The sequence below is a fragment of the Podarcis bocagei genome (genome assembly GCF_964188305.1).
Source record: "Podarcis bocagei genome assembly, chromosome: 14".
NCBI classification, from domain to species: Eukaryota; Metazoa; Chordata; class Lepidosauria; order Squamata; family Lacertidae; genus Podarcis; species Podarcis bocagei.
In genome coordinates, this window is record NC_138139.1 from 18,330,397 (window position 1) to 18,357,823 (window position 27,427).

Consider the following 27,427-nt stretch of genomic DNA (forward strand, 5'->3'; position numbering starts at 1 on the left):
CTGCCGCTGCACAATTTCTGTTCTAATCCTGAAGCAAAGTTCTTAACCTGAGGTACTATTTCTGGGTTAGCAGAGTCCGTAACCTGAAGCGTCTGTAACCTGAGGTACCACTGTAAAAAGTTACAACAATTACATAAACATATAAATAATATTCATCACCTAATCCCACTAGTCTGAAATCAAGGAATGGGTCAAATGCGTAACTTTTTCTAATTTTAAAAAAGAAAGAAAGCCAAATGCCATAGCTACAAACTGGTTCCGTATCTGTACTTTTGTGCAAGAGTTAAAATTACTCCTTTTTCTTAATCGTAATAGTAATGCCCTGAATAAACAGAGCACATGCAGAACAGCTGCATCTGGGATCCCAGCAGTCGTGTGTGGGGAGGGCAAGACTTTAGGGCAGAAGTCAAGGGCCTCACTTAATGGAATGAGCAGGAAGCCCCTCCCCACAATGCAGATGGGCTGACTTGACACATTTGAAAATGTGAAGTAATCATATGCATTATCTTCTGAAGAGCACCCCCCACCAAGACCATTAGGTACAGTCTTAAATGACCTAGCTTAGAGCGCTGTGGAATCCCATGGGGAATGCAATTTGCCTGCCTAATCTCAAAACCTTGCATAACCCACCCCTACCATTTGCATTGGTTAAATCAATCTCATCTGGCCCAACCTGACCCCATCCCTGGACAGAACAGCCACTTTGAAGGAGAACAACCTCCACAGATTCTGGAAGGTGCAGAGACTCTGGTGAATCTCCTGTAAAAAGGAAGAGAATTTCAAAGCTGAGAGGCACCCAGTGAGAAAGTCTCCCTATGTCTCTTGAGCTCATGGATGGTAAGTTAAAGAGAGTATTATGGCCATCTATTATGTAAAAGGACCCAATTCATAATACAGTGGTACCTCGGGTTACAGACGCTTCAGGTTACAGATTCCGCTAACCCAGAAATAGTACCTCGGGTTAAGAACTTTGCTTCAGGATGAGAACAGAAATCGTGCTCCGGTGGCGCAGCAGCAGCAGGAGGCCCCATTAGCTAAAGTGGTGCTTCAGGTTAAGAACAGTTTCAGGTTAAGAATGGACCTCCGGAATGAGGACTTCCGGGTTGGCGCGATTCGGAAATGGCGGATTCCCTCCGAGCTGCGGAGGGAATCGGCTCAACCGAGGACGGGTCTTTGCCGCGCCGGCGACGCGGGGACCCTTAAAAACCGCAGGCGCGGAAGCCTGCGGACTGAAGACTCGGCGGGTGCCTTAAGCGCCCCCCGATCCACGAAGAGCCTTTTTAAAGGCTGCGGAGAGGATACGAAGGGCGGCATGGCACTGAGAGTCGATCGCTACCTCGGTGGAGTGAAGCTGCGAGCCATGACCAGAGAGCGCTGACTCCCTTCCTTGAAATTTGGACTGAAAAGAAAGAACCCGTGAGTAAGACGGAATTGGATTTTAAAAATATTGCCCTGAATTGGAGACGACCGGGGGGTGTGCTAAAAGGAAGTCCGCACCCCCCCCTTGCAGAAGATCTAAGCAACGACAAAGTGCTAAGCTGGAGAGCCTACCCTTGGAGGGGTGAGTTAAAAAGGACACTAACTTCCAAGATTTACTTAAAGGAAATTTTGAGCTGGAGAGTGGAGACTGGGAAGCCTTCTTTTGCTTTAAACAACCCCCCCTCCCGGGCCCGGGAGCGTCCTGTCTCTGTGCCTGTGTAAGAGCTGCGGAGTTTGACAGCTGTCAAAGCTGTCAAGCGGGCAGTTTAGAGTGGAAAAATTGCTATTTAAGATCCCTCTGGACTAAGATGAGTTACAATTGAATCAAGATTGTTGGAAACAAAGTAATAAAAATAAGTTAAACGATTGTTGGAGAAAAGACTAATAAGTAACCAGATTCCCCCTAGGGGGAATTCTGTGAAACTACAATGGATACAATGGCTGTGGATGGAAAGTTACTAGTGGAAATCGAAAGGATGTTTCAATTGGTGGGAACTCTACAAGAGCAGACCTTAGCTATGAATAAACAACTTATGACCTTGACTTCTGGAACAGGCTGCTCTGCTGTTTGTATTGAGGACCTGAATGAGAAAGAATCCACAGCTGAATGGGAACTGATATCTGAAAAGGTGGAAGAGACTAAACAAGAAAAAGAGAAAGTAAAGCTGGGAAGTAATAACCAAAAGCCGACACCTGTGGAACACAAGCAAGGAGATTTTTGGATTCCACCTACCACAAGTCTGCGAAAGATGAAGAAGATGAAGGAGGAGGCCCCGGGAGTTTATGGAACACAGGAACTTAAAACAAAGAAATATGATTGGGGCCTCCATTCTGACTTTGACTTTGAAGATGCAGGATTTGTGGAAACCTTTCAGCAGTGGCTTTCAAATGTCCTTGTGGGAAGAGAATATGGTTTGATGGCGAAAGAGCTTTTTCCAGACTTGATGACCGACATAAAGGACTACCAACAAGACCGGCGGAGAGGGACTGAAAGAGACTTGAAAGCCTCGGACGTGAGGAATCCAGGCTAAGAACTGCTATTCTGGATATGTATTGGAAGGGACAAAAACCAGGGATGGGAGGGAGGGAAGAAGAGAATCTTAAAAACACTCAAGACCTTTAGGTTTAGTTAATATGACTTTTAATTAAGACAAAATGAGAAATCGACGGAAGAGAATTTGAGTCCAACTTAGAAAAATCTATATTTCTTTATAAAAAAAGTGATAAGATGGTTAAGAGGAGAAACACCAAATTGCTGACACAATCTTGGGAATTGGGATGCACGAGGGGGGGTGGGGGGAAGTCTGGGAATAGGGTTAGTAAACTAGGATTTTCGGAATTTATACATGTTCTTGTCTGTGTCTTTTCTGTGTGTGTTTTGTCTTTATAAAAGTGGAAAAACCAATAAAAATTTATAAAAAAAAAAAAGAATGGACCTCCGGAATGAATTAAGTTGTTAACCCGAGGTACCACTGTAACTGAATTAGGAAACTTGAACGAAGTCTGGTAAGGTCAAAGCAAAAGACCCTTCCTCAATGGGAATATTTTGGTCGAGTTTTGAGCTTCTCTGAGTGAGACTTAAAAAAACAACAGTAGTAATAACCCCCATGCTTACGGGAGGCTTTGGTATCTAAGTGATCTCTCTTCACCTTTTGTTCCTGGCACTCGCCTTCAAACCGCAGAAATTGATTCATAGCCTGTCCTGAATTATCTGCTACAAACTCCGGGCTTGAGATATGCTCTTCAGTTTGCTGACGCGAGAAAATATAAATTCAAGCTCTCCCCACTCAACACAACAGCATTTTCTCCAAGTGCAAACAAACTCAACAAAAAAAGACGGCCAGGTTTCAGGGCTCAAGGTGGATGGACTTTGTGATGACCAAAGAGCGCCATATATCTCCTATAGACTGGGGTAGTCAGCATCTCTCTCTCGTATATGTTGTCGCACCACAATGCTCATCATCCCTTTGCTCTGCTGGCTGGGACTGATAGGGAGCTGGGGTGCAGCAACATATGGAGGGCAGCATGTTGGCTGCTGCCCCTGCTTTAGACAACTGCCTCTACACACACACACACACACACACACACAGAGAGAGAGAGAGAGAGAGAGAGAGAGAGAGAGAGAGAAGAATGGATTTTACTATATCTTTTAGGCTTGCAGATGTACAGTCGTATCTCCTACTCATTTCTCTGCATTTATACCCCACCTTTCTTCCAAGGAGCTCAAGGCAATATATATGGTTCTCCCCCTTCTCATTTTATCCTCACAGCAACCCCATGAGGTAGGTTAGGCTGGGAGAGAATGCCTGGCCGCAGGCCACCCAGTAAGAGCTTCACGGCTGAGTGCTGGATCTGAACCCTGGTCCTTCAGCAATTATTCCTTCAATATATATTCCTTCACTGCGAGAAGTGAGGTTACAGGGAACCAGGCAGAGGGCCTTCTCGGTAGTGGTGCCCGCCCTATAGAACGTCCTCCCATCAGATGGTAAGGAAATAAACAACTACAGTGGACACTCAGGTTGCGAGTGTGATCCGTGCAGGAGGCATGTTTGCAACCCGCAGCGCCACATCTGCGCATGCGCGGGTTGCGATTCGGCGCTTCTGCGCATAGTGCGATTTAGCGCTTCTGCGCATGCGTGACCACCGAAACCCGGAAGTAACCTGTTCCAGTACTTCCGGGTTTTGGCGCTTCTGTAACCTGAAAAAACACAACCTGAAGCGTCTGTAACCCAAGGTATGACTATCTTACTTTTAGAAGACATCTGAAGGCAGTCCCGTGTTGGGAAATTTTTAATGTTTGATGTTTTATTGTGTTTTAAATATTCTGTTGGAAGCCAGCTAGCGTGGCTGGGGAAATCCAGCCAGATGGGTTAGTATCAATAATAAATTATTATTATTATTATTATTATTATTATTATTATTATTAACCAAGCTGCTTTCTGGTTGTGCACCCTGGCTCACCAGTTTAGTCCATGCCCAGTTTAGTTACATGCCCACACCATACATATAAAGCACACAACCTTCCCCCAAAGAATTCTGGGAACTGTGGTTTTCTGGGAATTGTAGCTCTGCGAGGGGGTAAACTATGGTTTCCAGGATTCCTTTGTGGAGGGGAAAAGGAAACCATGACTGTTACAGTGGTAGAAATGTGCTCTGAAAGTGCAGATACTGTCTAGCCTCTTTAACTGGCCATTCTGCTTGCTGGGCCCCCAGATCACATGAATCGTGACAGCTGCACATCATAGTTGCACTCAAGTCTTGCTTGTGGGCTTCCCATTGGAACATCTGGTTGGACACTGTGAGAACAGGATGCTGGACTAGGTGGGCTATGGACATGGGACTGATCCACAAGAGATATGTTCGTAGTAAGTCGAAGAGACCTCATTGTACCTTGTGGCGCTTTTGTTTTAGGCGAGGCAGCCAGGCTTGATACCTACCAAACCCTGCTGTCCTGTTAGCTAGGCTGGAATAGGCATTCCCGCTCGGAGAGGAGGTAGCAGGACTGGACAGGGGGCTGTACGATGCTGGGTCAGCAGAGTAAGTGTGACTGGTTCCAATTGCAAAGGGAGAAGACTGAGCCTTGCCAGACTGCGAAGGAATTTGCTGAATGGGAGAGTGAAAGACAGCAACATCAAGGCGTTATCATCCTTCCCGCGGCATTTGACCCAAGAACAAAGTGGCGCAACAGACTTCCATCTCGGCACATCTATTTGCAAAACAAGCATCTTTGCAGAGCTAGTTAGGTGGGTTGCTGTGCTCCAGCAACGTGGGTTCTCGGCTGTTTAAGTTCAAGAAACCCAAAGCATAGCTATGTGCTACAAACTCTTCCCAGGCCAATGGTGGGGAACCCCTCTCTGTCCGAAGGCCACAATTCCCTTCTGGGTGGGAATGGGGGGGCACATGCCAGTGGCCAGCCAGACCAGAGGCAAAAGTAGGTGCAGCAATGAATGTAAATGTTACCTTTGTACAGCACACACAGCACAAACACACTCCATCCTCCATCCAGGGAAGGGAAAGGCATTATCAGAATTCAAGGACACATTCAGCCAGGCTTTTTTTAAAGTTTGTCAAACTGCTTTTATTGCTTTTCCAAATTTTACCTAAAAAGCTAAAGGTACCCCGACTGTTAGGTCTCGTCACGGACGACTCTGGGGTTGCACGCTCATCTTGCTCTATAGGCCGAGGGAGCCGGCGTTTGTCCGCAGACAGCTTCCGGGTCATGTGGCTACCATGACTAAGCCGCTTCTGGCGAACCAAAGCAGCGCACAGAAACGTCATTTACCTTCCTGCCAGAGCAGTACCTATTTATCTACTTGCACTTGATGTGCTTTTGAACTGCTAGGTGGGCAGGAGCTGGGACCGAACAACGGGAGCTCACCCCGTCACGGGGATTTGAACTGCCGACCTTCCAATCGGCAAGCCCTAGGCTCTGTGGTTTAGACCACAGTGCCATCCGCGTCCTTAAATTTTACCTAATCAGCCACAAATTAAAATAAATTTAATACTTTTTGTGTGTGCAAACAATGGTTTCCTACATTCTGTTCTTGATGCATCCAAAGTTTCCTCTTGTTGCTGATTTAGTTTCCTAGTTGCTTCTAATACACATTCTGTTAAACTTACCTATCCTTAACCATCAGCTATTCACTTGCCAATTCCTGCATGAACAATATTTTAACAATTGCAGTTAACTACAAGTGAGGTTACTCCGCAATGGATCAAATCCACAATAAATCAGTAATTAACATATCCAACCAGGCTAAAGCATTCCATACAAACAGGGCCAGTGAGAGAAGGGGCTTGGGGTTTGTTTCAGGGACCAGATTGAGAGACCTTGAGGACTGCCTCTGGTCTCTGCGCCTGAGATTCCCTTCTCCTCTCCTAGGTTAGCCAGTGCTGGCTCCAGGCTCTGCAAGAGTCTTTAGGCAATATGTATTCAGGAAGGCCCCCTCTCAGAGTGAGACTCCTGTCTCTACTGCCTTCTCTCTTTGGGCCCAGGAAGTGAAATATTTTCTATACTTTTCTATAACTCTCCTACCTGTCCTGGAAATGGAGGGCGACTTCCTGTCCAGGCAACTTGACTCTGATTTAGCTGGCGTGAGATCTGGGACAGGTTCTGACCAGCTGATGATGATGACTGGATGTCGTTGACGCCGGGCACATGGACCACAGACGAGCTTCAAAGGGAGAGAACAGGAATGAATTTGATGTTATAAGGATGCTCACGGGTTGCATCCAATGTTACTCATGGAATAGACCTAACAAAATCAACAACTACCTTAGGTTCATTAATTTCACAGCTCTGAGGAAAACGTTGTTGAACACAAACTACTGTTTACAAGAACACCTGTAATTACAGTTTGCAAACCTCCCAATCAACCAGTAAACCAGTTAAACAAATCACATTTTGGGATACATGGACTACAACTCAAATGCAAAAAATGCAGACTATTACTTTTGCTGCATTGAACATCCCAGAATAACCCTTTGATCTTAAGTAAACTTCTTCCTAGGACTCATGGCAATATTTTTAAAGTATACAGGGATTTTTTTTATTGCCTGATATTCTATATCAACCTACAATGAAGATATATAGAAAGCTGAAGAGGGACCCTGATAAGGAATTAACAAGAATATAAGTACAGTGGTACCTCCGGTTGCGAAGAGGATGCGTTCTGGAGCTCCGGTCAAATCCCGAGGAATTCGCAACTGGAGGTGCTGCTTCTGTGCATGGCGTGGTTTAATGCTTCTGTGCATGGCGAAACCCGGAAAAATACTTCTGGGTTTGCCACGTATGTATCCCGAAGAATACGTAACCGGAGGTGAAAGCAAGTAGAGGTACCACTGTAGCTTATATGCACACAGATACTTTCAGAATGTGCAAGAGGAAGGAATACATGCCTTCAGAGATGCCCACTGCCCATTCTTTCTGCAGAAGTCACTAACCTGGATGTGCCTACCGGAAGGAAATATTAAACCAGGAACAATTACTTGTGCAGAGATGCAACAGGCAAGTTCATCTGAGGATGAACCAATTCAGCAACGTTTCTGAACATTCTAGTCATATTTGATGGAGAATTGCAGCAGAATTCCCCCCAGAGGTTGGTTAAAGGGAGGCATGGCCAGGAGCAGTGAAACACACAAAAATGCAACAGGCACATATTTTGGGCTTGCAAAACACTCTTAATTATTTAATTTATTTCTCATGGTATGCTAGCACTGCGCTCATGGCACACACAAATGTACCCTGGCAGCAATTCTGGGGAATTGCTCCAGTAACAGAGCCAGAAAGTACCAACCGAGGGACTCAAATCTTGGCAGCATAAAGGAGAAGATGAAAACAACTCTCCCCCCATCCTTTTGCAGGTGTTTTTAAACTCCAAGAGATCCTCCTCAGCCTACATGAGCACACACAATCAGCAACAGTCTTCTTAAGCAGAGCCGTGCAACCTCCATTCCTTCGTTTTACATGGATCAGTCCAGATATAACCGAAGGCTGTATGCAATTAATGTATTTGCTATGGGTGATATTGCCTCCTCCTGCATTGGTTTCAAAAAGGATGCTATTCATAATTGCAGAATGCCCCAAAAGTATACTTTTCCTACAAAAGAAAAGAGTGCTTTGCAGGCATTCTCTCAGTCGTACTTAAAACCTTTCTAGAGGGGCCATAGCCCAGTGGTAGAGCGCACACTTTCTTAGTTTCTGTTTGCCACTGTGCAGCTGCCTAGAGTCACAAGGCTCTGTTTACATTCCAGAGACAGCCCAGGCTATTGGAAGTCTCACGGGAGAAGGGAGACGGATGTGACGTACTGGTTTCTCTGTTCCTTTGTTCCTTTGTTCAGTTGCTCTCTGCTTTCATAGAGAGAGGATGTATATTTCTTTGCTGTCTGCGTAGTAAGAAATAAAGCACAGCGATGTAGCCATAAATCTCATCACTTCCGCGTGCTGCTTTGGAAGCTCTGCTGAATGGGGGAACGTGCCTGGAAGCCTCATCAAAGGCTCAGGTCGTTAATTATTCGCCGGGAGGGCAATTCTGAAGGACTCGGAAGAAGATGAGCTTTATCAGCTTGGCCGAGCGGAGATCCCGACACACTTCATATGGCTCCAATCCCTGGCACCTCTAGGTGGGGCTGGGAATGGCTCCTGCCTGAAAACTAAACATGTGGTCTGTTGCTGAGATATGGATCCTCACTGGTGGGCAGTCAGATGATGCGGCAAAGTCATGGACCCAGGCACCATGTGTAACATTTTAAGGGTCATGGGAGGCAGGCAAGACTCACCCAGCATGTTTCTCTGAACCAAGTCCACATGCCATGTGAATCAGATCACTGTAACAAAACAAAAAAATTCCTTCCAGTAGCACCTTAAAGACCAACTAAGTTAGTTCTTGGTATGAGCTTTCGTGTGCATGCACACTTCTTCAGATACACTGAAACAGAAGTTGCCAGATCCTTCTATATAGTGAGAAGGTGGGGAGGGGTATTACTCAGAAGGGTGGTGGGAATGGGAGATTGGCAGATAGCTGAGATGAGCCTGTTGACGACTCTTAACGACTGTAATAGGTCTTACAGGAAAAGGCAAGGGGTGAGAAGGTGAGAAATGGCTTAGTCATGTATAATGAGATAAGAATCCAATGTCTTTGTTCAGACCAGGTCTCTCCATGGTTTTAAGTTTGGTAATGAGTTGCAATTCAGCAGCTTCTCTTTCCAGTCTATTTCTGAAATTCCTTTGTAGTAAAACAGCTACTTTGAGATCTTGTATAGAATGTCCTGGGAGATTGAAGTGTTCTCCTACTGGTTTCTCTGTTTTGTGATTCTTGATGTCAGATTTATGTCCGTTTATTCTTTGGCGTAAGGTTTGGCCTGTTTGTCCAATATAGAGAGCTGAAGGACACTGTTGGCATTTGATGGCATACACAATGTTAGACGATGAGCAATTAAATAGTCCCGAGATGGTGTGTGTGATGTTGTTGGGGCCAGTAATGGTGTTGTCCGGGTGTATGTGGCAGCAAAGTTGGCATCTGGGTTTATTGCAGGCTCTGGTGCCAGTGTCCGTGTTAAGTCTGGTTGTAGTATTATTGTGGGTTAGGAGTTGTTTAAGATTGGGTGGCTGTCTGTAGGCAATGAAAGGTCTTCCTCCCAGAGCTTGAGAAAGAGAACTTCTGTGGTTTCCAGAAACCGGTATTCAAAAGCATACAGCCTTAAGACGGTGGAATCACAGAGTTGGAAGGGGCCATGAGGATCCTCTAGTCCACCCCCTGCAACGCAGGAATCTTTTGCCCAAAGTGGGGCTCAGACCCACAACCCTAAGATAAAGAGTTTCATGCTGTACCAACTGAGTTATCCCAAGTTGAGGGGTTGTAGAGTATTAATATCCAAGCAAACTCAGAAGTAAGCCCTGCTCAGTTCAATGGGACTTACTCCTAAGTACATGTGTGTAGGATTGCGGACTTAGGAAGCCTCACCATTACAGACTTTGAGTCTTTAAGATCAAAGAACCTGGGAAAAATAAAATACATAACTACTTTGTACTGCATGATCTCTGTCTTGTTATGACTTCTATGACATGATGTACCTTTCTGGAATTTCCCTGAATGGAGAATTGAATCTCGTTCAAAATATACTAGTGCACAGTTATGTTATGTAATAAATTATGTACTGTAATAAATTTTCCCTGTACAGATTACTAACACTACAGAAAAAGGAGATCAGAGATCTTCTGTGCTGTGTCTGTTTTCATGATTATGTAACATTCAAAAGCAAATAAATACTTATTAACTATACCGGCCTCACTTTTATGTTGCAGGAGACACCCAACAGAATAGCATAGAAATCTACACACAACCTTCAAAGAAAACAGTTCAGGAATCCCAAACCTCAGAACAGCCATGGGAAATTAGTTGCACTGTAATGTAGTCCTGGCTTCACATATCGGATTTAATTAAAGCATATTTTAATATTGGCAATATCCTCTAGGGCTACTTACTGATTGCTTTTTCATTCAGGCAACAAACATCAAGGAAGGTTTTTTCTTTCCAAGAAAAGCGTTTCCTTCCCAAGAACAACACTATCAATTATATGCTCAAAACAAACCACACCACACTAGTTTCTACAAAAACATAGCTGGCATTTAGTTTCTAATTCCCTCTCTTGGGCACCTAACTGGAGAATGGCGTGCTCTCTCACCCTCTCTCTTTCCTCACTCCCCTTTCTTGTTCATTGTTCAGCCTGCATTACCTTTTTCGGCTCTGAAATTTAGGGTCACTACACAATTCAATGAAATCCTACTTGAATAGCTGCATGGGTTACAGCTGTTTAATGTGCATTTAGACGATGCACATCTGTGTATAAGAACAGGCGTTCCTTTTTTGGAAGAGGCATTTTATCCGAATGAGAGAGAGAAGGGGGTTGCCTCTTCTAAGACGGTGTCTGCCTTCTGCAGTTTTCAAAACCACGGTTCCCACCATGGGACACACGCCCCAGAGGGGGGCAATTTGATTTTTAAGAGGGGCAATTCGAGAATGAGTTAGACCAAGTTAGTGGCCTTTTAGGCTTCCTCCATGTGAATAGAATAATAAGAATATGTCATGGGGGGGCGGCAATCAGGATTTTAGAGATGCTTAGGTGGGGCATGGCCAAAAAAAGGTTGGGAACCACTGTTTTAAAACTAGTTGTATAAAAATTATATCACACGCACACACAAAAGAAATATAATCATTTTGATTATTATTCTGTGTTTCTTTTAATGTTTTTATATTGCTGAATGTTGCAATATATGAATATTTTTTCTAAATAAAAAGGGCACTTTTTTAATCAGGCAAAAAGTTTTTAATCAATTAATCTAACTAATAAATCTATTAAGCTGCATCAGACTTTACCTTGTATTTCAACCCCCCCAGCTGTTGTTACTATTAAAATGCCCCTATTTTGGTTTGCTTCCTTTTCCATCTTGCTCCTCCTCCTTCTCTGCAGTCGCCTTTTCGCTACTTCGCAAATTAATTGACTTAATTCCACCCCCACCCCCTGCATTCTACTGCCTGTCTTTTCTTTACCGTATCCAGGTGAGATTTATACTTTTGCGCCCTGAGCCAAGTTTATTAGTCACTCTCTGAAAAGGCATTTCCCAAATTTTTATTTTTTATTTTTATTCCAAACTCAACCTTTGAGCAAAGACCCTCAAGAAATGGCAAAAAATGATCATCAGCTATATACATCAGGGCAAGAGAACTAGACTGCGACTAACTGTATTGTATCAACATTCCCAGAAGGTGAGCACAAGTCAACTGCATTTGCAAAAACACCATGATGCGGCCTATATACAAAATTTCAGATCCCGAAAAATCCAATTAGTGGATGATTCCAGGGCAAAGTGATTTCTGAAATGTGGCCATGGAGATTCTTTCCTGTAGGGAGAATTAAGCCATGATGCTGTTAAGAATCAAGGGCTGTCATCATCTATGACTCTTACACAATTGTGTTTCCTTTCTTGTGATTCATTCTGCTGCCATGTACAATACCTGAACGACTTTCCAGAATGTCCCGGCTGGAAGGGGCTCCCTTGAGAGTAGATCTGCTGGTTACCGGCTGTGGATGCTGAAGGCATCATCTTTTTATCTGCTGCAAGAACAAGCACAGAAAAATCCATTTCAGGATAATGGGATGGGAAAGCACAGGAAATGCACATTGTGCGGCAATGGGAAAATGGTCTCTTGTAGGAAAACAACAACAACTACAAAACGTACACAACCAAAACCAAAAGTTGGTAGGGCTCCCTTTCAAAAATACCATTACAGTGGTACCTCGCGTTAAATACTTAATTCGTTCCGGAGGTCTATTCTTAACCTGAAACTGTTCTTAACCTGAAGCACCACTTTAGCTAATGGGGCCTCCTGCTGCTGCTGCGCCATCACTGCACAATTTCTGTTCTCATCCTGAAGCAAAGTCCTTAACCCGAGGTACTATTTCTGGGTTAGTGGAGTCTGTAACCTGAAGCGTATATAACCCAAGGTACCACTGTACAAACAATGTGGAAATTAACAACTTGCTTCAGGACTGATGAGACAATCTTGCACTCCAGTTATACTAGCGGGGCTGCTCCCAAGGTCACAGTTATGCCAATGCACACTTTTTCAGGCTGGTTACGTTAGCAGCCTTATGTGCAAGGCTGCTACAGACAGGTCATTTTTTAAACCACATTCTTTTAAGAATAACCCACCAGGAAGCTCTGCAAATCCCATCAAAATTTTGTGTGTGTGTAGGGAGGGACTATGACCAGCCAGGGGAGGAGCTGAAGAAGAGACTTTGGAGGTAGAAGGGGAGGTCTTGTTACTGTGAGTCCAGGGCTGCCTTTGTAGGTGGGAGCAGCTACACCCATCCTGGAGGAGCAAGCAGCTGCGCACACAGCTGGCTTGTAGGGCGAGAGTCTCATGAGTGAGCACACCCTGCCTCATCTTTAAAAGCTTGGCGGGAGGTGCATGGCAGTTGTTGGGACATCTTAGTAACTTCTGTTTGGGTTTTGCCATTGCCATATCTCTTGCCTTCCCCACACATCCTGAACTCTTGGCTCCTGGACCTAGTGCTTTCTACTGAACCTGCACTGCTATTAGCCTGAATAAAGATCTGAATAAAGGTTGCTGGCCTTGTGTTGCGGGGCAGGAATCTGACAGTAATACAGCTGTACCATCCTAAAAAAAAGGCGTGGTGGGAGATGGGGATTTGGAGTGTAGCAGCACACACTCAATTATCCACGTAGCACTATCCCTGTCTGCTACTTCTCTGCTATAGTTTGGTGGTAGAGCACATGCTTCTAATGCAAAAGGTTCCAGGTTTAATCCTTAGCATTAAAGCTGGATCAGGTAGCCAGTGATGGAGAATACCTCTCTCTAACTAAGACCCTGGGGTGTCACTGCCAGTCGAAATGGATAATCCTAGTGTAGACAGATGTACCCATATGCCTGACCTGGAAAAAGCTTCCTCTGTTCATTTTGGACCTTGAACGGGGAAGTAGAAACAGTTCCCTCTCCAGGTGCATCATTACAATACAAAACATACAGTACATACAATTTGGCACCTTTAAATAGCACACAAAATCTAACATCTACAGCAGCTGCTTTGTGGTGTGGTGAGTGAGCACGTTCCTTATATGCATAGGGTTCTGGATTCTACCCATAAATTGCAACATCCTAGAGGTCCCGGGCCCTAAGGAAGGCAGATTAACCTCAACCAGAGCCAGGGCTTTTTCATCACTGGCTCCGGCCTGGTGGAACGCTCTGTCTCATGAGACCAGGGCCCTGCGGGATCTGATTTCTTTCTGCAGGGCCTGTAAGACAGAGTTGTTCCGCCTGGCCTTTGGCTTGGAGTCAATTTGATTCCCTCTCCCTCTTTCTTTTTCCTTTCTCCTCCTGTGATGAGGCTGCATTTTAATGTTTTAATGTTGTATTTTAATATTGTTTTTAAGTTGTATTCATTCAACTTGTTTTTATTATTGCTTGTTAGCCGCCCTGAGCCCAGCCTTGGCTGGGAAGGGCGGGGTATAAATAAAAATTATTATTATTATTATCCCTGACACCTCCAATTTAGAAGGATGAGGCAAACAGGAAGTGATGGGAAAGACAGCTCTCTGCTGGAGGAGATTCTGGCAAGCTGCTATCAGTCAGAAAAGAGAGGGTTGGACTAGATAGAAAAAGCTTGAAGGGCTGTAGCAGAATGGTAGAACTTGTGTTTTGCCAGCAGGTTAAATCCCTGGCATCTCCAGGCAGGGCTGGGACAGAACCCTGTCTAAAAGCTGCTGTCAGTCAGTGTAAATAATACTGAGCTAGATGGATCAATGGTCTGACTTGGTACAAGACAGCTTCCGCTATGCTTAAATAATCGGACCTGATATAAGCCTGTGTTGCTTTGTTCACAAGCCGCAAGCTATTCTCCACGCCACTCAAAATGTGAGTTTCTGTGCAGGAGTTGTGGCACGGGCACTGCAGAGCCAGCAGCTGAAGCATGTGAGGTGAGGGCTGGCCTCACCGCCAGAATGTGTATGCTACAACAGCCATTTGCCTGGCTCCTGGAAGTGAGTCAGAGGCAGTTAAAGACTTAGTTGCTGACCAGGGATGGATCTAGTTCAGTTCAGTTCAAGCTTATTTGTCTTCCTGGCCTTCGGCCATTAACAAATCTCGGGAATCTAAAACGCACTGCAAACAACAACTGCAACGTTACATAGAGCCGCAAATTGACCTGAAGACATTGCACAACAATTAAAAAGCATTTCCTCCGAGCTTGATCTCAGATATTTGGAGACGAGTCGGTGGGCAGCTGGTAGGATTTAGCAGCTGTCAAAGCAAAACTGGTGACATTAGAGCACCATGGAGGTCAAGGTGTCAGGGCTGCAGTTCTTCACCCCTGGGTCCCCAGATGTTGTTGGACTGCAACTCCCATCATAACCAGCTAGTTTAGTTAATGGTAGGAATGATGGGAGTTGTGGTCCAATGACATCTGGGGAGCCAAGGTTGAAGAGCAGTAGGTTAGAGCCTAGGGAGACCAGTCTCAAATCCCCACACAGCATGCAGCTGCGTGGGTCAGTCATTCTCTCTCAGGCTAAGCTACCTCACAGGGTTGTTGTGTAGATAAAATGGGAAGAGAGAATTCATTGCATCACCTTGAACTTCTTGGAGGAAAGATAAGGGGGAAAGCTTAATAAGTACATACAATGATTTTTTAACATGACCTCTTTGTTTCTCAATGTCAACTTTTGTCCATTAGACTCACATACATGCCAAAGCTCCAGAAACTGCTAAACAACTTCTGTTTTAGATTCCCTAAAATTGGACATGAAGACGTAGTAACATTTGTCATCATTACTGCAGAAAGGAAATCCCCCGCAAACGACTGTATAAAAAACAAAGGAATGTTTTGTGTTTGATCCAGAAACTGCTCCAAGGTGCATGAAATGAAATTTAAGTTGGGTAAAATCTCTTCTTAATGAACATTTTGACAACTGTAGCATATAAGGTTCTCAAGTTCACATAATGAGAATAATATTTGTTGGTTGTTTTTCTCACAGAGTGACCCAACACAACTTACATAAGAACCAGTTCAGAACATCCAATAAAAATCTAAAAACAAAGCCAGACAGATAAAACACCTCAGGGCTTACAGATTCCACCTCACACACACAAAAGCCACAATGCCACCCCTTAAACTAAGAGCTAAAAGCCTGGGTAAAGAGTAAAGCCTTTGCCAAGCACGTAAAAATAAATAAAGATATTGCCAGGCGTGCCTGCCTAGGGAAAGCATTCCACAAGCAGGTGGGGGTCACCACCGAAAAGGCCTGCTCTCCTTTTGCCACTGTCCCTTGGAAGAGACACACAGAGAAGGGTTTCGGGTGATGATAGCAGGTTCGTTGAAATGGCTTTAGGGGACAAAAGTGGATGGAATGAACACACTGCAGACCCTCAATTTTACATTCTCTTTCTGAAGCATCTGAAGGCAGCCCTATTTAGGGAAGCTTTTAATGTTTGATGTATTACAGTATTTTAATATTTTTTTGGAAGCCGCCCAGAGTGGCTGGGGAGGCCCAGCCAGATGGGCGGGGTAGACATAATAAATAATAAATTATTATTATTATTATAAGCAGCACCATTCACTCTATCTCTCGCACTGATGTTCAGTGGTTGTGAGAGCTGCCGCTTAGGGTCTCAAAATGACACTACCTACACCTAAGAGGGAGGGACACGGGTGGTGCTGTGGGTTAAACCACAGAGCCTAGGACTTGCCAATCAGAAGGTCGGCAGTTCGAATCCCTGCGACGGGACGAGCTCCTGTTGCTCGGTCGCTGCTCCTGCCAACCTAGCAGTTCGAAAGCATGAAGTGCAAGTAGATAAATAGGTACCGCTCTGGCGGGAAGGTAAACAGCGTTTCCGTGTGCTGCTCTGGTTCGCTAGAAGCGGCTTAGTCATGCTGGCCACATGACCCGGAAGCTGTACGCTGGCTCCCTTGGCCAGTAAAGCGAGATGAGCACCGCAACCCCAGAGTCAGCCACGACTAGACCTAATGGTCAGGGGTCCCTTTACCTTTACACCCAAGAGGGAGGCACCAGCAGGTTCAGGGAAACCCCAAGTAGTTTGCAGAAGAAGAACAACAAAAATTAGGGGGGGGACATACCTTAATGGGAAAAACTCAGACATCCCAGTAGGAAGTAAGTTGGTCAGTGGCAGAGCACCTGTCTTGGATGCAGGGAAGGTCCCAGGTCCAGGTAGGGCTAGGAATGCTGCCAGCCAGTGTAAGGAACTCTGAGCCAGATGGACCAAGTGATCTGACTCAATGTAATATGTTCTATGGCCATCCAATTGTTCGTCATATGGAAAGGCAATAATAGATCAGTGGTACAGCATCTGCTCTGTATGTTTTAAGCTCCAGGTAGGGCTTTGCCTGAAACCCTGGAGAGCCACTGCAGGTCAGTGCAGACAATATTGAGCTGGATGGGCCTATGGCTTGATTTGTTAGAAAGCACCTTCCTCTGTTCTAGTGGCAACGGAAGGTTGACTGGGCATGGGGAGGCAGAAACAGGGGTTTTTTTTTGGGGGGGGGGAATGGAGTGGCTGGAATCCAGAACAGAAACACTCTGCACTGCAACATCTGCTTGTAGGTCCCACTTGCTAGGCCAAGATGTGCCGACGGAAAGCCATCTAGTGAGGCTTCCCCAGAAAATCTGATTTCTGGTATTCGGCTGTGTGTTTCCACAGAGGCAGGGGGTAGGAGGAGAGTTCCTTATTTTCGAATTTGGACTCTCAGCAAGTGCAGAACTTCTGACCTCAGCCCATGTCCTCGACAGTTTTATATATATAATCTGTCTCGTAAGACATGCTGCTTATAAACATATGGCCCTTTCTTCCTGCTAAGATACGTGCTTGACGGCTGCAGAGCAAACGTCCCCACCAAGATTGGCCCCTCTGCATGAGCTTGGACTATTTGCACAAAACCAGTCCAAAATCAACACAATGCTAAATCCTAGAAGTAACGTGCAGGTTTGACTGTATATTTTTGATCACACCTAAGTGAAAAATGCGACTTTTTATCATTTAAGGAAAAAAGGACACGGAATTATAAATGGTGCCTAATCTTGAGAAAGCCATAGGTGGAACTTATTAAGGACACACACACAAATGAAAACATCTCTTGTGCCGTTCATCTAAGTCTTGTAGTCAACCTCCACCCCTTGCGTATTTGCTTTAATTAGTTCCTTCCTGGTACGCAAAACTCATACAAACAGCAAACTATAGTTTGCACTTGCCCTACAAAGTAGGATCAAATCCCAGTTTTGCAATCCTGTTTGCGGGAAAATGTAAAGAATGAGAACACAGGAAGTTGCTTTTCACTGAGCCAGACCATTGATCCATCTAGCTCAGTGGCTCTTCAGGGTTTCAGAGAGGAATATTTTTCTGCCCAGCTCAAGATACCAGAGATGGAACCTTTTGTATACAAAGCATGCACTAGGCCAGTGAGCTGTGCACCTTCTCTAAAAACAGGAAGCTGCCTTATACAGTCATACCCTGGTTTTCAAACAGCTTAGTTCTCGAACGTTTTGGCTCCCGAATGCCGCAAACCCGGAAGTGAGTGTTCCGGTATGTGAACTAATTTTGGAAGCCAAACGTCTGACGGGGCTTCCGATTGGATACAGGAGCTTTGGTTTCTAAACTTTTTGGAAGTCGAATGGACTTCCAGAACGGATTCCGTTCAACTTCTGAGGTTCAACTGTATTGTTGTTTTCCTCCATTCAATCTAGCCCAGCACTGACTACAGTGGTACCTCGGGTTACATACGCTTCAGGTTACATATGCTTCAGGCTACAGACTCCACTAACCCAGAAATAGTACCTCGGGTTAAGAACTTTGCTTCAGGATGCGAACAGAAATTACGTGGCAGTGGCATGGCAGCAGCAGGCCCCATTAGCTAAAGTGGTGCTTCAGGTTAAGAACAGTTTCAGGTTAAGAACGGACCTCCGGAATGAATTAAGTACGTAACCAGAGGTACCACTGTACTTTGACTCTCCATGGTTTCAGGCAGAGATCGATCACATCTCCCACTATCTGATCCACTGGGTAAAAGCGCCAAGGACTGACCTTTCTGCATGCAAAGCATCTGCCCTCCCACTGAGCTATGGCCCTTCTCCAGAATATGCCATTTTGCCTCAAACCAGGAACCAATTAATTAGGCTACAGTAAGCATGTAAGAAGAGGAGGAAGGTGGTGTTAAGAAGAGAGGAGGAAGGGGGTTGTTAGGAGCACAGGAAGTGTACTGGGTCAGACCAGGCTTCCTCAACCTCAGCCCTCCAGATGTTTTGAGACTACAATTCCCATCATCCCTGACCACTGGTCCTGCTAGCTAGGAATTGTGGGAGTTGTAGGCCAAAAACATCTGGAGGGCCGAGGTTGAGGAAGCCTGGGTCAGACCATTGGTCCATCTAGTCCACAACTTGTCTATACTGGCTGGCCATAGCTGTCCAGGCCCACTGCTATTATTCCCACGATTCTTCCAATATTTGGGAGCCTCCACTCAGCACAAGACAATTATTGCTTGGGATGACACAGGCTGATGCTGTAGGTTGGAATCTTGTTGGTTGCTAATGGACCGTTCCTACAGTGTCCCAGATCGACTTTGAAAAGTCAAGGCAGGGTGAGGTAAGCAGAACAATAAGTACAGGGAGACCTAATGTTTTTCGCTGTTGGCAAAAGGTCGTTGTGTACCTAGAAAGGACCCCCTGGCGGCTATCTCCTCATTTCTCTTTAGTTGCAAACAGTGGGATGTTTCGGACTTAGCTGAGAGCTACTTGCACGATGATTAATTCAAAACAAATGTAAAAACTTCATCCTCAGCAGGGAAGGTTAGGAACAATAAAAAGGAGAAAACATCACTTCTTTAAACTGTTACTGAAAAAACACAGCACTCCTCCCACCCAGGAAGAGACTAGGCTTGTTTACAGATGGAATAGCTACTTGCTGTACAGTTCTCGACCAGGCTGACAGGCACCGTTTGAGAAGCAAGCCCCTTGGTTTTCCCTTTTACTAAACTTAACTTTCTTTATTAATCTGCTGCATTGTAAAACTTATCTATGAGACCAGAGTTACTTACTGGGTTACTTTTGCTGAAAGCAGCACAGAATGTGGTTGTAAGAACTTGGCTAAAATGACTGCATCTAACAGTGTTTTACTCAGAGCAGAACCATTGAAATTAATGGACACGGCTAACATAGGTCCATTAAGTTCAACCAGCTTACTGTCAGCAGAACATTGCTGGATACAATCCTTTGTTACTGCCTAGGCAGGAGCCTGTGGCTCAGTTGCAGAGAATCTGCTTTGCATGCAAAAGGTCCCTGGTTTAATCCCTAGGTAGGGCTTGGAGAGAACCTTGTCTGAGGCCCTGGAGAGCTGTGCTACTTGATCATGGTGCCATTAGACTCAGATTTCCCCCCTTCCTATAAGGAAACGTAATTGCTTGGGGCCTGCTAGCCATCCTCGGCTACTAGCCACTATAGGAACGTGGGTGGTGCTGTGGTCTAAACCACTGAGCCTCTTGGGCTTGTTGATCGGAAGGTAAGCGGTTCAAATCCCCACGATGGGTTGAGTTCCCATTGCTGTTGAGTTGTAAGAGCTGCCGCTTAGGGTCTCAAAATGACACTACCTACACCTAAGAGGGAGGGACATGGGTGGCGCTGTGGGTTAAACCATAGAGCCTAGGGCTTGCCGATCAGAAGGTCAGTGGTTTGAATCCCCGCGACGGGGTGAGCTCCCGTTGCTCAGTCCCAGCTCCTGCCAACCTAGCAGTTCAAAAGCACACCAGTGCAAGTAGATAAATAGGTACCGCTGTGGTGGGAAGGTAAATGGCATTTCCCTGCGCTCTGGCTTCCATCAAGGTGTTCCGTTGCACCAGAAGCAGTTTAGTCATGCTGGCCACCTGACCCGGAAAGCTGTCTCTGGACAAACGCCGATTCCTTCGGCCTGAACGTGAGATGAGTGCCGCAACCCCATAGTCACCTTTGACTGGACTGTCCAAAGCTCCTTTACCTTTATTTTTTTTATTAGCGCCCCCCCCATCCCACCAAGGTATGCACATTGGAAGGGAGTGTTTGGTTCAGTATCTATTCAAGATACAAGTATTTTGTCAAAATAGAGGATCACAAATAGCAGCAATACCATTAGCAATCTTAAGAGCAGAGTTTACTTACTAGTAGTTATGCCAGCGAACATCTCGGCAAACCTTGGATCCCTCTCTTGGGAGAAGATGGCATCAGGCTTCTCCACTGGCTTCCCACCCTCATGAACGTTAGACTGTATACTTGGAACGGGTACCTATTTGCAACAGGCAGAGAGAAGGAAGTCACACACCCCTTTATGGATAAGCTTCCACCTTTTCCAAGAGCAGTAAGCTTCAAGATTCAATTGTCTTATGATTTTCTGTACTGCCACAGAGCAACTCTGGCCCATTTGAATGCTCTTCAGGACATGAACCAGGGGTCCTCTGTGTCAGGCATTCCCAAACAACGGCTTATCGTGTAGCAGCAAGTATTCTGGTGGACAGGGAGAAAGCTGTGGTTGATGCTGCTGCTATGTGACTGCAAACTAAGCCATGGTTTGGCTTAGTGCTGCATCAGAACTTGGGGTAAATGATTTGTTTATCCCAAACAAACCATGAGTGGTAGAGCCAAGAACAAACCTTGGTTACAGCTCATGGTTTGTTTGGAGTGAGACAAACCAAAAGCCTGTGTTCACCTGTAATGGTTAGATAAATCATGGTTTAGCTCTCATGACTGTGATTTTCTCCCTGTGCAACAACATACTTGCTTGTTCCCATTAAACTGTTAGCTTAGTATTATGGGTAGACCCCACATGGTTTGTATGGAAGTGAGAGCTGGACCATAAAGAAAGCTGATCACCGAAGAATTGATGCTTTTGAATTATGGTGCTGGAGGAGACTCTTGAGAGTCCCATGGACTGCAAGAAGATTAAACCGATCCATTCTGAAGGAAATCAGTCCTGAGTGCTCACGGGAAGGACAGATCGTGAAGCTGAGGCTCCAATACTTTGGCCACCTCATGAGAAGAGAAGACTCCCTGGAAAAGACCCTGATGTTGGGAAAGATGGAGGGCACAAGGAGAAGGGGACAACAGAGGACGAGATGGTTGGACAGTGTTCTCGAAGCTACCAGCATGAGTTTGAGAAAACTGCGGGAGGCAGTGGAAGACAGGAGTGCCTGGCGTGCTCTGGTCCATAGTCACGAAGAGTTGGACATGACTAAACAACAAAATGGGTAGACCAGGCCAGTATGTGCTTGTGGTGTTGTTTAGATTTCCAATTCCTGCCTATTTTTATGCACAAACAAACAAACAAACAAACAAACAGGGAGTCCACCTCACCAGGTATGTCTCACCTGAGATAAGTCATATGATGATAGTCCATCTCTCTGGTGCACCTCAAGCTCTGCTTGTTGTTGCTGAAGTTGCCTGGAAGCAGGAAAGAGAAACTGTTGCTGATGGTTCATTCGAGGCTGCAGGACTATATTTAACAGACAGGAAGATTGTCTGGCTGGCTGTGACTTGCCAGCTTAATATCCAACATGCACCTCCTTGCCCTATACCCTCTTGGTCTAACCTGTTCACCTTCCCCAATGTTAAAGCAAGCATGGTTTTAAATTTTGCCCCAGCACAGGAGAGGAAAGATAGGTGACTGGTGGGACCAGGAAGGAACAAAGCAGGAGATGTCTGCGTATGCAGAACCAAAATTAGAGACATGCAGGTGCTTCTAACCTTCTTCCCCCGTAAGGTATTCCAGCAATAAATCATTTTCCAATTTAAAGAAAAGGGCATTTGGGATGGGAGCTGCAGAAAACCTGAGCTCCTGCTTCTTTCCGGCAGGCAATTTTAGAATTTTTTGAAGTTCTCAATTGCAGCCTACTAAGATTGAAGGAAATAAAGCCATCTGAATGAATGAGGGGGGCACCCTGCGGGTGATAGCCTTAATCCAATTAGGAAAACTTTGGAAGTAAATTAAAATGTGCAGTAGCAAGGCCCTCTACATCAAAGGAAACTGACACATTCAATACAGGGGAGGTGAAATGAATCAGAATGAGGAAGAGAAATATGTCAAAAATGCCTGTATAAATCTCTCGGATGCAGACATAATCTGTGTCCAGTGTCAGGTGCTTTTTAGGAAATGCCAAAAGTCAGTTTATTTGAAACCAATGAGGCTGGTTCATATACCATACATTTTTCTCTCCACATGAATATTTCCAGTTGGCGTGGGTCCACCTTGGGTCTGTTACCCAATTAAAGAAATCTTAGTCCATTAATCACATAAGTTTGAATTGACCAACTGATACTTTAATCAATTAGATCTGCATAGATTTCTACATTCATAAAATCAACTCTAAAGATGATGGCATACAGTGCTCTCTCTCTCTCTCTTTTAGAAAAGACCATCTTCAATAATATTTGTACTGCTCACAGAACACCTTACATGTTATCTATCAGGAGAGCAAATTTACGAAATTGGCTCCCTTCATATTCACCTCTTATAATACTAAAGCCCTGGTTTAGCCAATGAAGCTGAAAAGTGCATCATATCTCTTGGGGGCCCCCCAAAAAAAATTAAAGAAAAAAACCTGGATGTACATTTCCATAATATGAGATAAAAAACAAATAAAATAAAACCTACATACAACAACAGTGGCAAATGGCTCTAGATACCTATTAGATCCCTAAATTGCCATATAGCATATATTCAACACAAAAAACAGTGACAATTTGTTGTTGACAAAGGACAGCTGGACATATAAAGTAGCTTAGGGCCTCATCAAACCTAAATCCGGCCCTGATCATATCCAGGATAGACTTAACATGGAGCATGTTATGGAATCTAGTACTACAAGATGTGGCAACAGCCACCAATTTAGATGGCTTGCCTTTAAACAAGGACCTGACAATTTCATGGATAAGACTATCAATGGCTATTAGCAATGATGGCTATATTGAACCACCAGGATCAATGGCGGTATGCCTCCAAACGCAAGCTGCTGAGGAGCCACAGTAGTGGAGGGGGTATCAATTTTGTGGGCTTCCCAGAAGCATCTGGATGAGTCATGGTGGAAAAAAAGGATACTAGACTGGATAGACTCCGCACAGGTCTTCTTATGGGTTCTTATCATATTACGAGGACACATCTCTCATTCCACTTTAGTGTTAGTGGGAAAGGGGCATAAAGCCCATTCAACATCATCAGGTCTCATATTTTGGATGGAACCAGTGCACTTGCCACGTTTTCTTCCGCCGAAAGTCAACGGAAGTTAACACAGATGGGAATGTTGTGGGAAGGCAAATTTTTTACATGGGACTCTCCTTTGGAGCAAAACAAAGCACAAAGGGCTAAACATTAAACTCTTCGGTTCTCCAGGAAGTTCATTTTGGATGGTTGTGCCCAAAATAATCTTTATTATTATTACCGTATTTTTCGCTCTATTGGACGCACCGGACCACAGGACGCACCTAGTTTTTAGAGGGGGAAATCAAGGAAAAAAATATTATCCCTCCCCCCAGCCACAAAGAGCAACGGACAGGCTGTGCGCAGCCTGTCTGCTTCTCCCAGAGCTTCTTGGGGCTGCGGGGGAAGCCCGGGTTCCCCCACCAGCCCCAAAGAGCAAAGAAGCCAAGACAGCGCACGGGATCCATAGCCGCGCAACCTCTCCAGCCAGGAGCTAAACCTCTCCAGCGCGGCTAAAGAAGAAGACAAGGCAGTCCAGGGCAGGCACCCACTGCCCTGGCTTCCTCTTTAGCCTTGCACAGCATCTTTAGTCTTGTGCAACGGGATGGATTGCGCCCGCTGTCCACCGGGGCTGGACTAGATGACTCCTGGGGTTCCCTTCCAACCTTGCAATTCTATGACCTCGGAAGGTGTTTGGGGTCTCCACCACTGGAGGCTTTTAAGCAGCGGTTGGGGGACCATCTGCCTGGCGTTCTTTAGCTGTGATTCCTACATTGTGAGGGGGCTGGGCTAGATGACCCTCAGGTGGCCCTCCCAACTCTATACAGTCCTACAGTTCTGCAGCAGGAGATCCACAGCCACTTAGAATCATAGAATCATAGAATTGGAATAGACCACAAGGGCCATCAAGTCCAACCCCCTGCCAAGCAGGAAACACCATCAGAGCACTTCACACAATGCCCACTCCCAATTTTCATCTGAGAGACATGTGGCTTCAGTGTCTAGGTAGGTACCCCCCTACTTGCCACACTTCCCCCACCTCACTTAAGCTGAGGGAATTCCTGCCCAGAGAAGCTCCCAGGTGAGGCAAGGGTTAAGATCTACCTCTGGTAGATCTCTTGCGGCTGGAGAGGCACGCAAGGCTAAAGAGGAAGCCAGGGCAGTGAACGGGATGGATCGCGCTCGCTGCCCTGGCTTCCTCCCACCACCCCCCACCCCCGGAGAGGCGCGCAAGTCCAAAGGGGAAGCCAGGCAGCGAACGGGATGGATCGCGCTCGCTGCCCTGGCTTCCCCTTTAGACATGCGAAGCCTCCCACCCCCCCACCCCCGGAGAGGCGCGCAAGTCTAAAGGGGAAGCCAGGCAGCGAGCGCGATCCATCCCGTTCGCTGCCTGGCTTCCTCCCACCCACCCCCCACCCCCGGAGAGGCGCGCAAGTCTAAAGGGGAAGCCAGGCAGCGAACGGGATGGATCGCGCTCGCTGCCCTGGCTTCCCCTTTAGACATGCGAAGCCTCCCACCCCCCCCCACCCCCGGAGAGGCGCGCAAGTCTAAAGGGGAAGCCAGGCAGCGAGCGCGATCCATCCCGTTCGCTGCCTGGCTTCCTCCCCACCCCCACCCCCGGAGAGGCGCGCAAGTCTAAAGGGGAAGCCAGGCAGCGAACGGGATGGATCGCGCTCGCTGCCCTGGCTTCCCCTTTAGACATGCGAAGCCTCCCACCCCCCCCCACCCCCGGAGAGGCGCGCAAGTCTAAAGGGGAAGCCAGGCAGCGAGCGCGATCCATCCCGTTCGCTGCCTGGCTTCCTCCCCACCCCCACCCCCGGAGAGGCGCGCAAGTCTAAAGGGGAAGCCAGGCAGCGAACGGGATGGATCGCGCTCGCTGCCCTGGCTCCTCTTTAGCCTTGCGAAGCCTCCCACCCCCACCACCCCCGCTGGAGAGGCGCGCAAGTCTAAAGGGGCAGCGAACGGGATGCATCGCGCTCGCTGCCCTGGCTTCCTCTTTAGCCTTGCGAAGCCTCCCCCCGGCTGGAGAGGTTGTGCAAGGCTTTTCTAGAGGAGGGAGAAGGGACTGACTGGCGGCGTCAGTCCCTTCTCCCTCTTGGGGAAAAGCCCGCAAGAGCCGCGCGAAGCTTGTGTGGGGCTCTTGAGGGCTTTTCCTGCCTGCCTCCTCCCTGCATTCGCTCTATAGGACGCACAGACTTTTCCCCTTAGTTTTTAAGACGGGAAAAGTGCGTCCTATGGTGCGAAAAATACGGTATTTTCTTTTGCAGGGAAATAAGTGAACATTTGAACCTAATGTTTAGTTGTCTTTCCGCTCGGAAACCAGATCTGGAAAGCTGATGGCTTCCAGCCGGAAGGCAGTATCAAATAAACACAACCAACTAATGCAATCTTCAGCTCCCTCTACAGCTCTCTGTAAAAAAAGTAAAAATAAATCTATGCATTTGCTTTACTTTTTTATCTGATGGTTATGGATAGCTTTTTCACCCTGGTTTCTATACAGATTGTCTCTTGATTTTTGGTTAGGTTTTTTTTTAAAAAAAATCATTCAGTATTTCCTTCTTTTATTTTGGGGGTCTGAGTGTTCTTAACAGAAAACAGCACTCACTAAAAAGATTTATTACTGAAGTACATTTATATCTATCTGCCTCTATTAAAAGCAAATCCCAGCCTATTGACATTTGCTAAGAAAATGTTACCGTTCACTCATTCTTTCTTTTGTTTTCCATTTTGAGTGTTCGTATCAGAAAATAGCATTCACTACCTACATTTATTATTGAAGCACATTTTTATTTATCTGCCTCTTTTAATAACAAATATCATTCTAAGGGAGTCAAATGGGTAATTGCACTTCATATGTAAACAGTTCCTAGAAATGCTGTTTATCGAACTAAAATAACTGCACTTAAGGTGGCATCACATAGCTTCTGAGAAATGTTGAAATTCTGGTTAGTATTTAGCTAGGCCCAGTGGCAGAGCCGGGGCTAACACCAGGTTTGAAGTGGTCCTGGGTTTACCTAGCAGGGGCATTTCTAAAATTAATTATATTTATTATTTATACCCCGCCCATCTGGCTGGGCTTCTCCAGCCACTCTGGGCGGCTCCCAACCGAATGTTAAAAAGACAACACAGCATTAAACATTAAAAACTTCCCTATACAGGGTTGCCTTCAGATGTCTTTTAAAAGTAAGATGGTTGTTTATTTCCTTGACATCTAATGGGAGGGCATTCCATAGGATGGGCACCACTACTGAAAAGGCCCTCTGCCTGGTTCCCTGTAACTTCACTTCTTACAGTGAGGGAACTGCCAGAAGGCCCTCGGTGCTGGACCTCAGTGTCTGGGCTGAATGACGGGGGTGGAGACACTCCTTCAGGTATACTGGGCTGAGGCCATTTAGGGCTTTCTCTCCCAATTGGAACCAGGAAGCCACTACGCTAATTTCCCACTATACTCCAGATGCAGCATAATTTTATAAGGGCTCCTACCAGAGTGCTGGGGACTCGGCAGCTGCCCAAGGATGCTTGTGCAGCATCTGTTAAAGGTAAAGGTAAAGGGACCCCTGACCATTAGGTCCAGTCGTGACTGATTCTGGGGTTGCGGCGCTCATCTGGCTTTACTGGCCGAGGGAGCCGGTGTACAGCTTCCGGGTCATGTGGCCAGCATGACTAAGCCGCTTCTGGCAAACCAGAGCAGCGCACAGAAACGCCGTTTA

The 27,427-nt window shown here is 45.9% G+C and overlaps 1 protein-coding gene across 4 annotated transcripts in view; it reads right to left on the bottom strand.

The window, feature by feature from the left end:
- Positions 1-27,427, bottom strand: part of ARNT2 (aryl hydrocarbon receptor nuclear translocator 2) — a 152,264-nt gene that overhangs the window by 7,242 nt on the left and 117,595 nt on the right. For all 4 annotated transcript variants that reach the window (XM_081171129.1, XM_081171128.1, XM_081171130.1 and 1 more), the window contains exons 13-17: positions 21,892-21,964; positions 20,690-20,813; positions 11,994-12,093; positions 6,515-6,653; positions 4,917-5,082 (exon numbers count right to left, since the gene is read on the bottom strand). In XM_081171129.1, the coding sequence (XP_081027255.1) occupies positions 4,917-5,082; positions 6,515-6,653; positions 11,994-12,093; positions 20,690-20,813; positions 21,892-21,964 (602 nt within the window). The remainder of the gene's footprint in view (positions 1-4,916; positions 5,083-6,514; positions 6,654-11,993; positions 12,094-20,689; positions 20,814-21,891; positions 21,965-27,427) is intronic.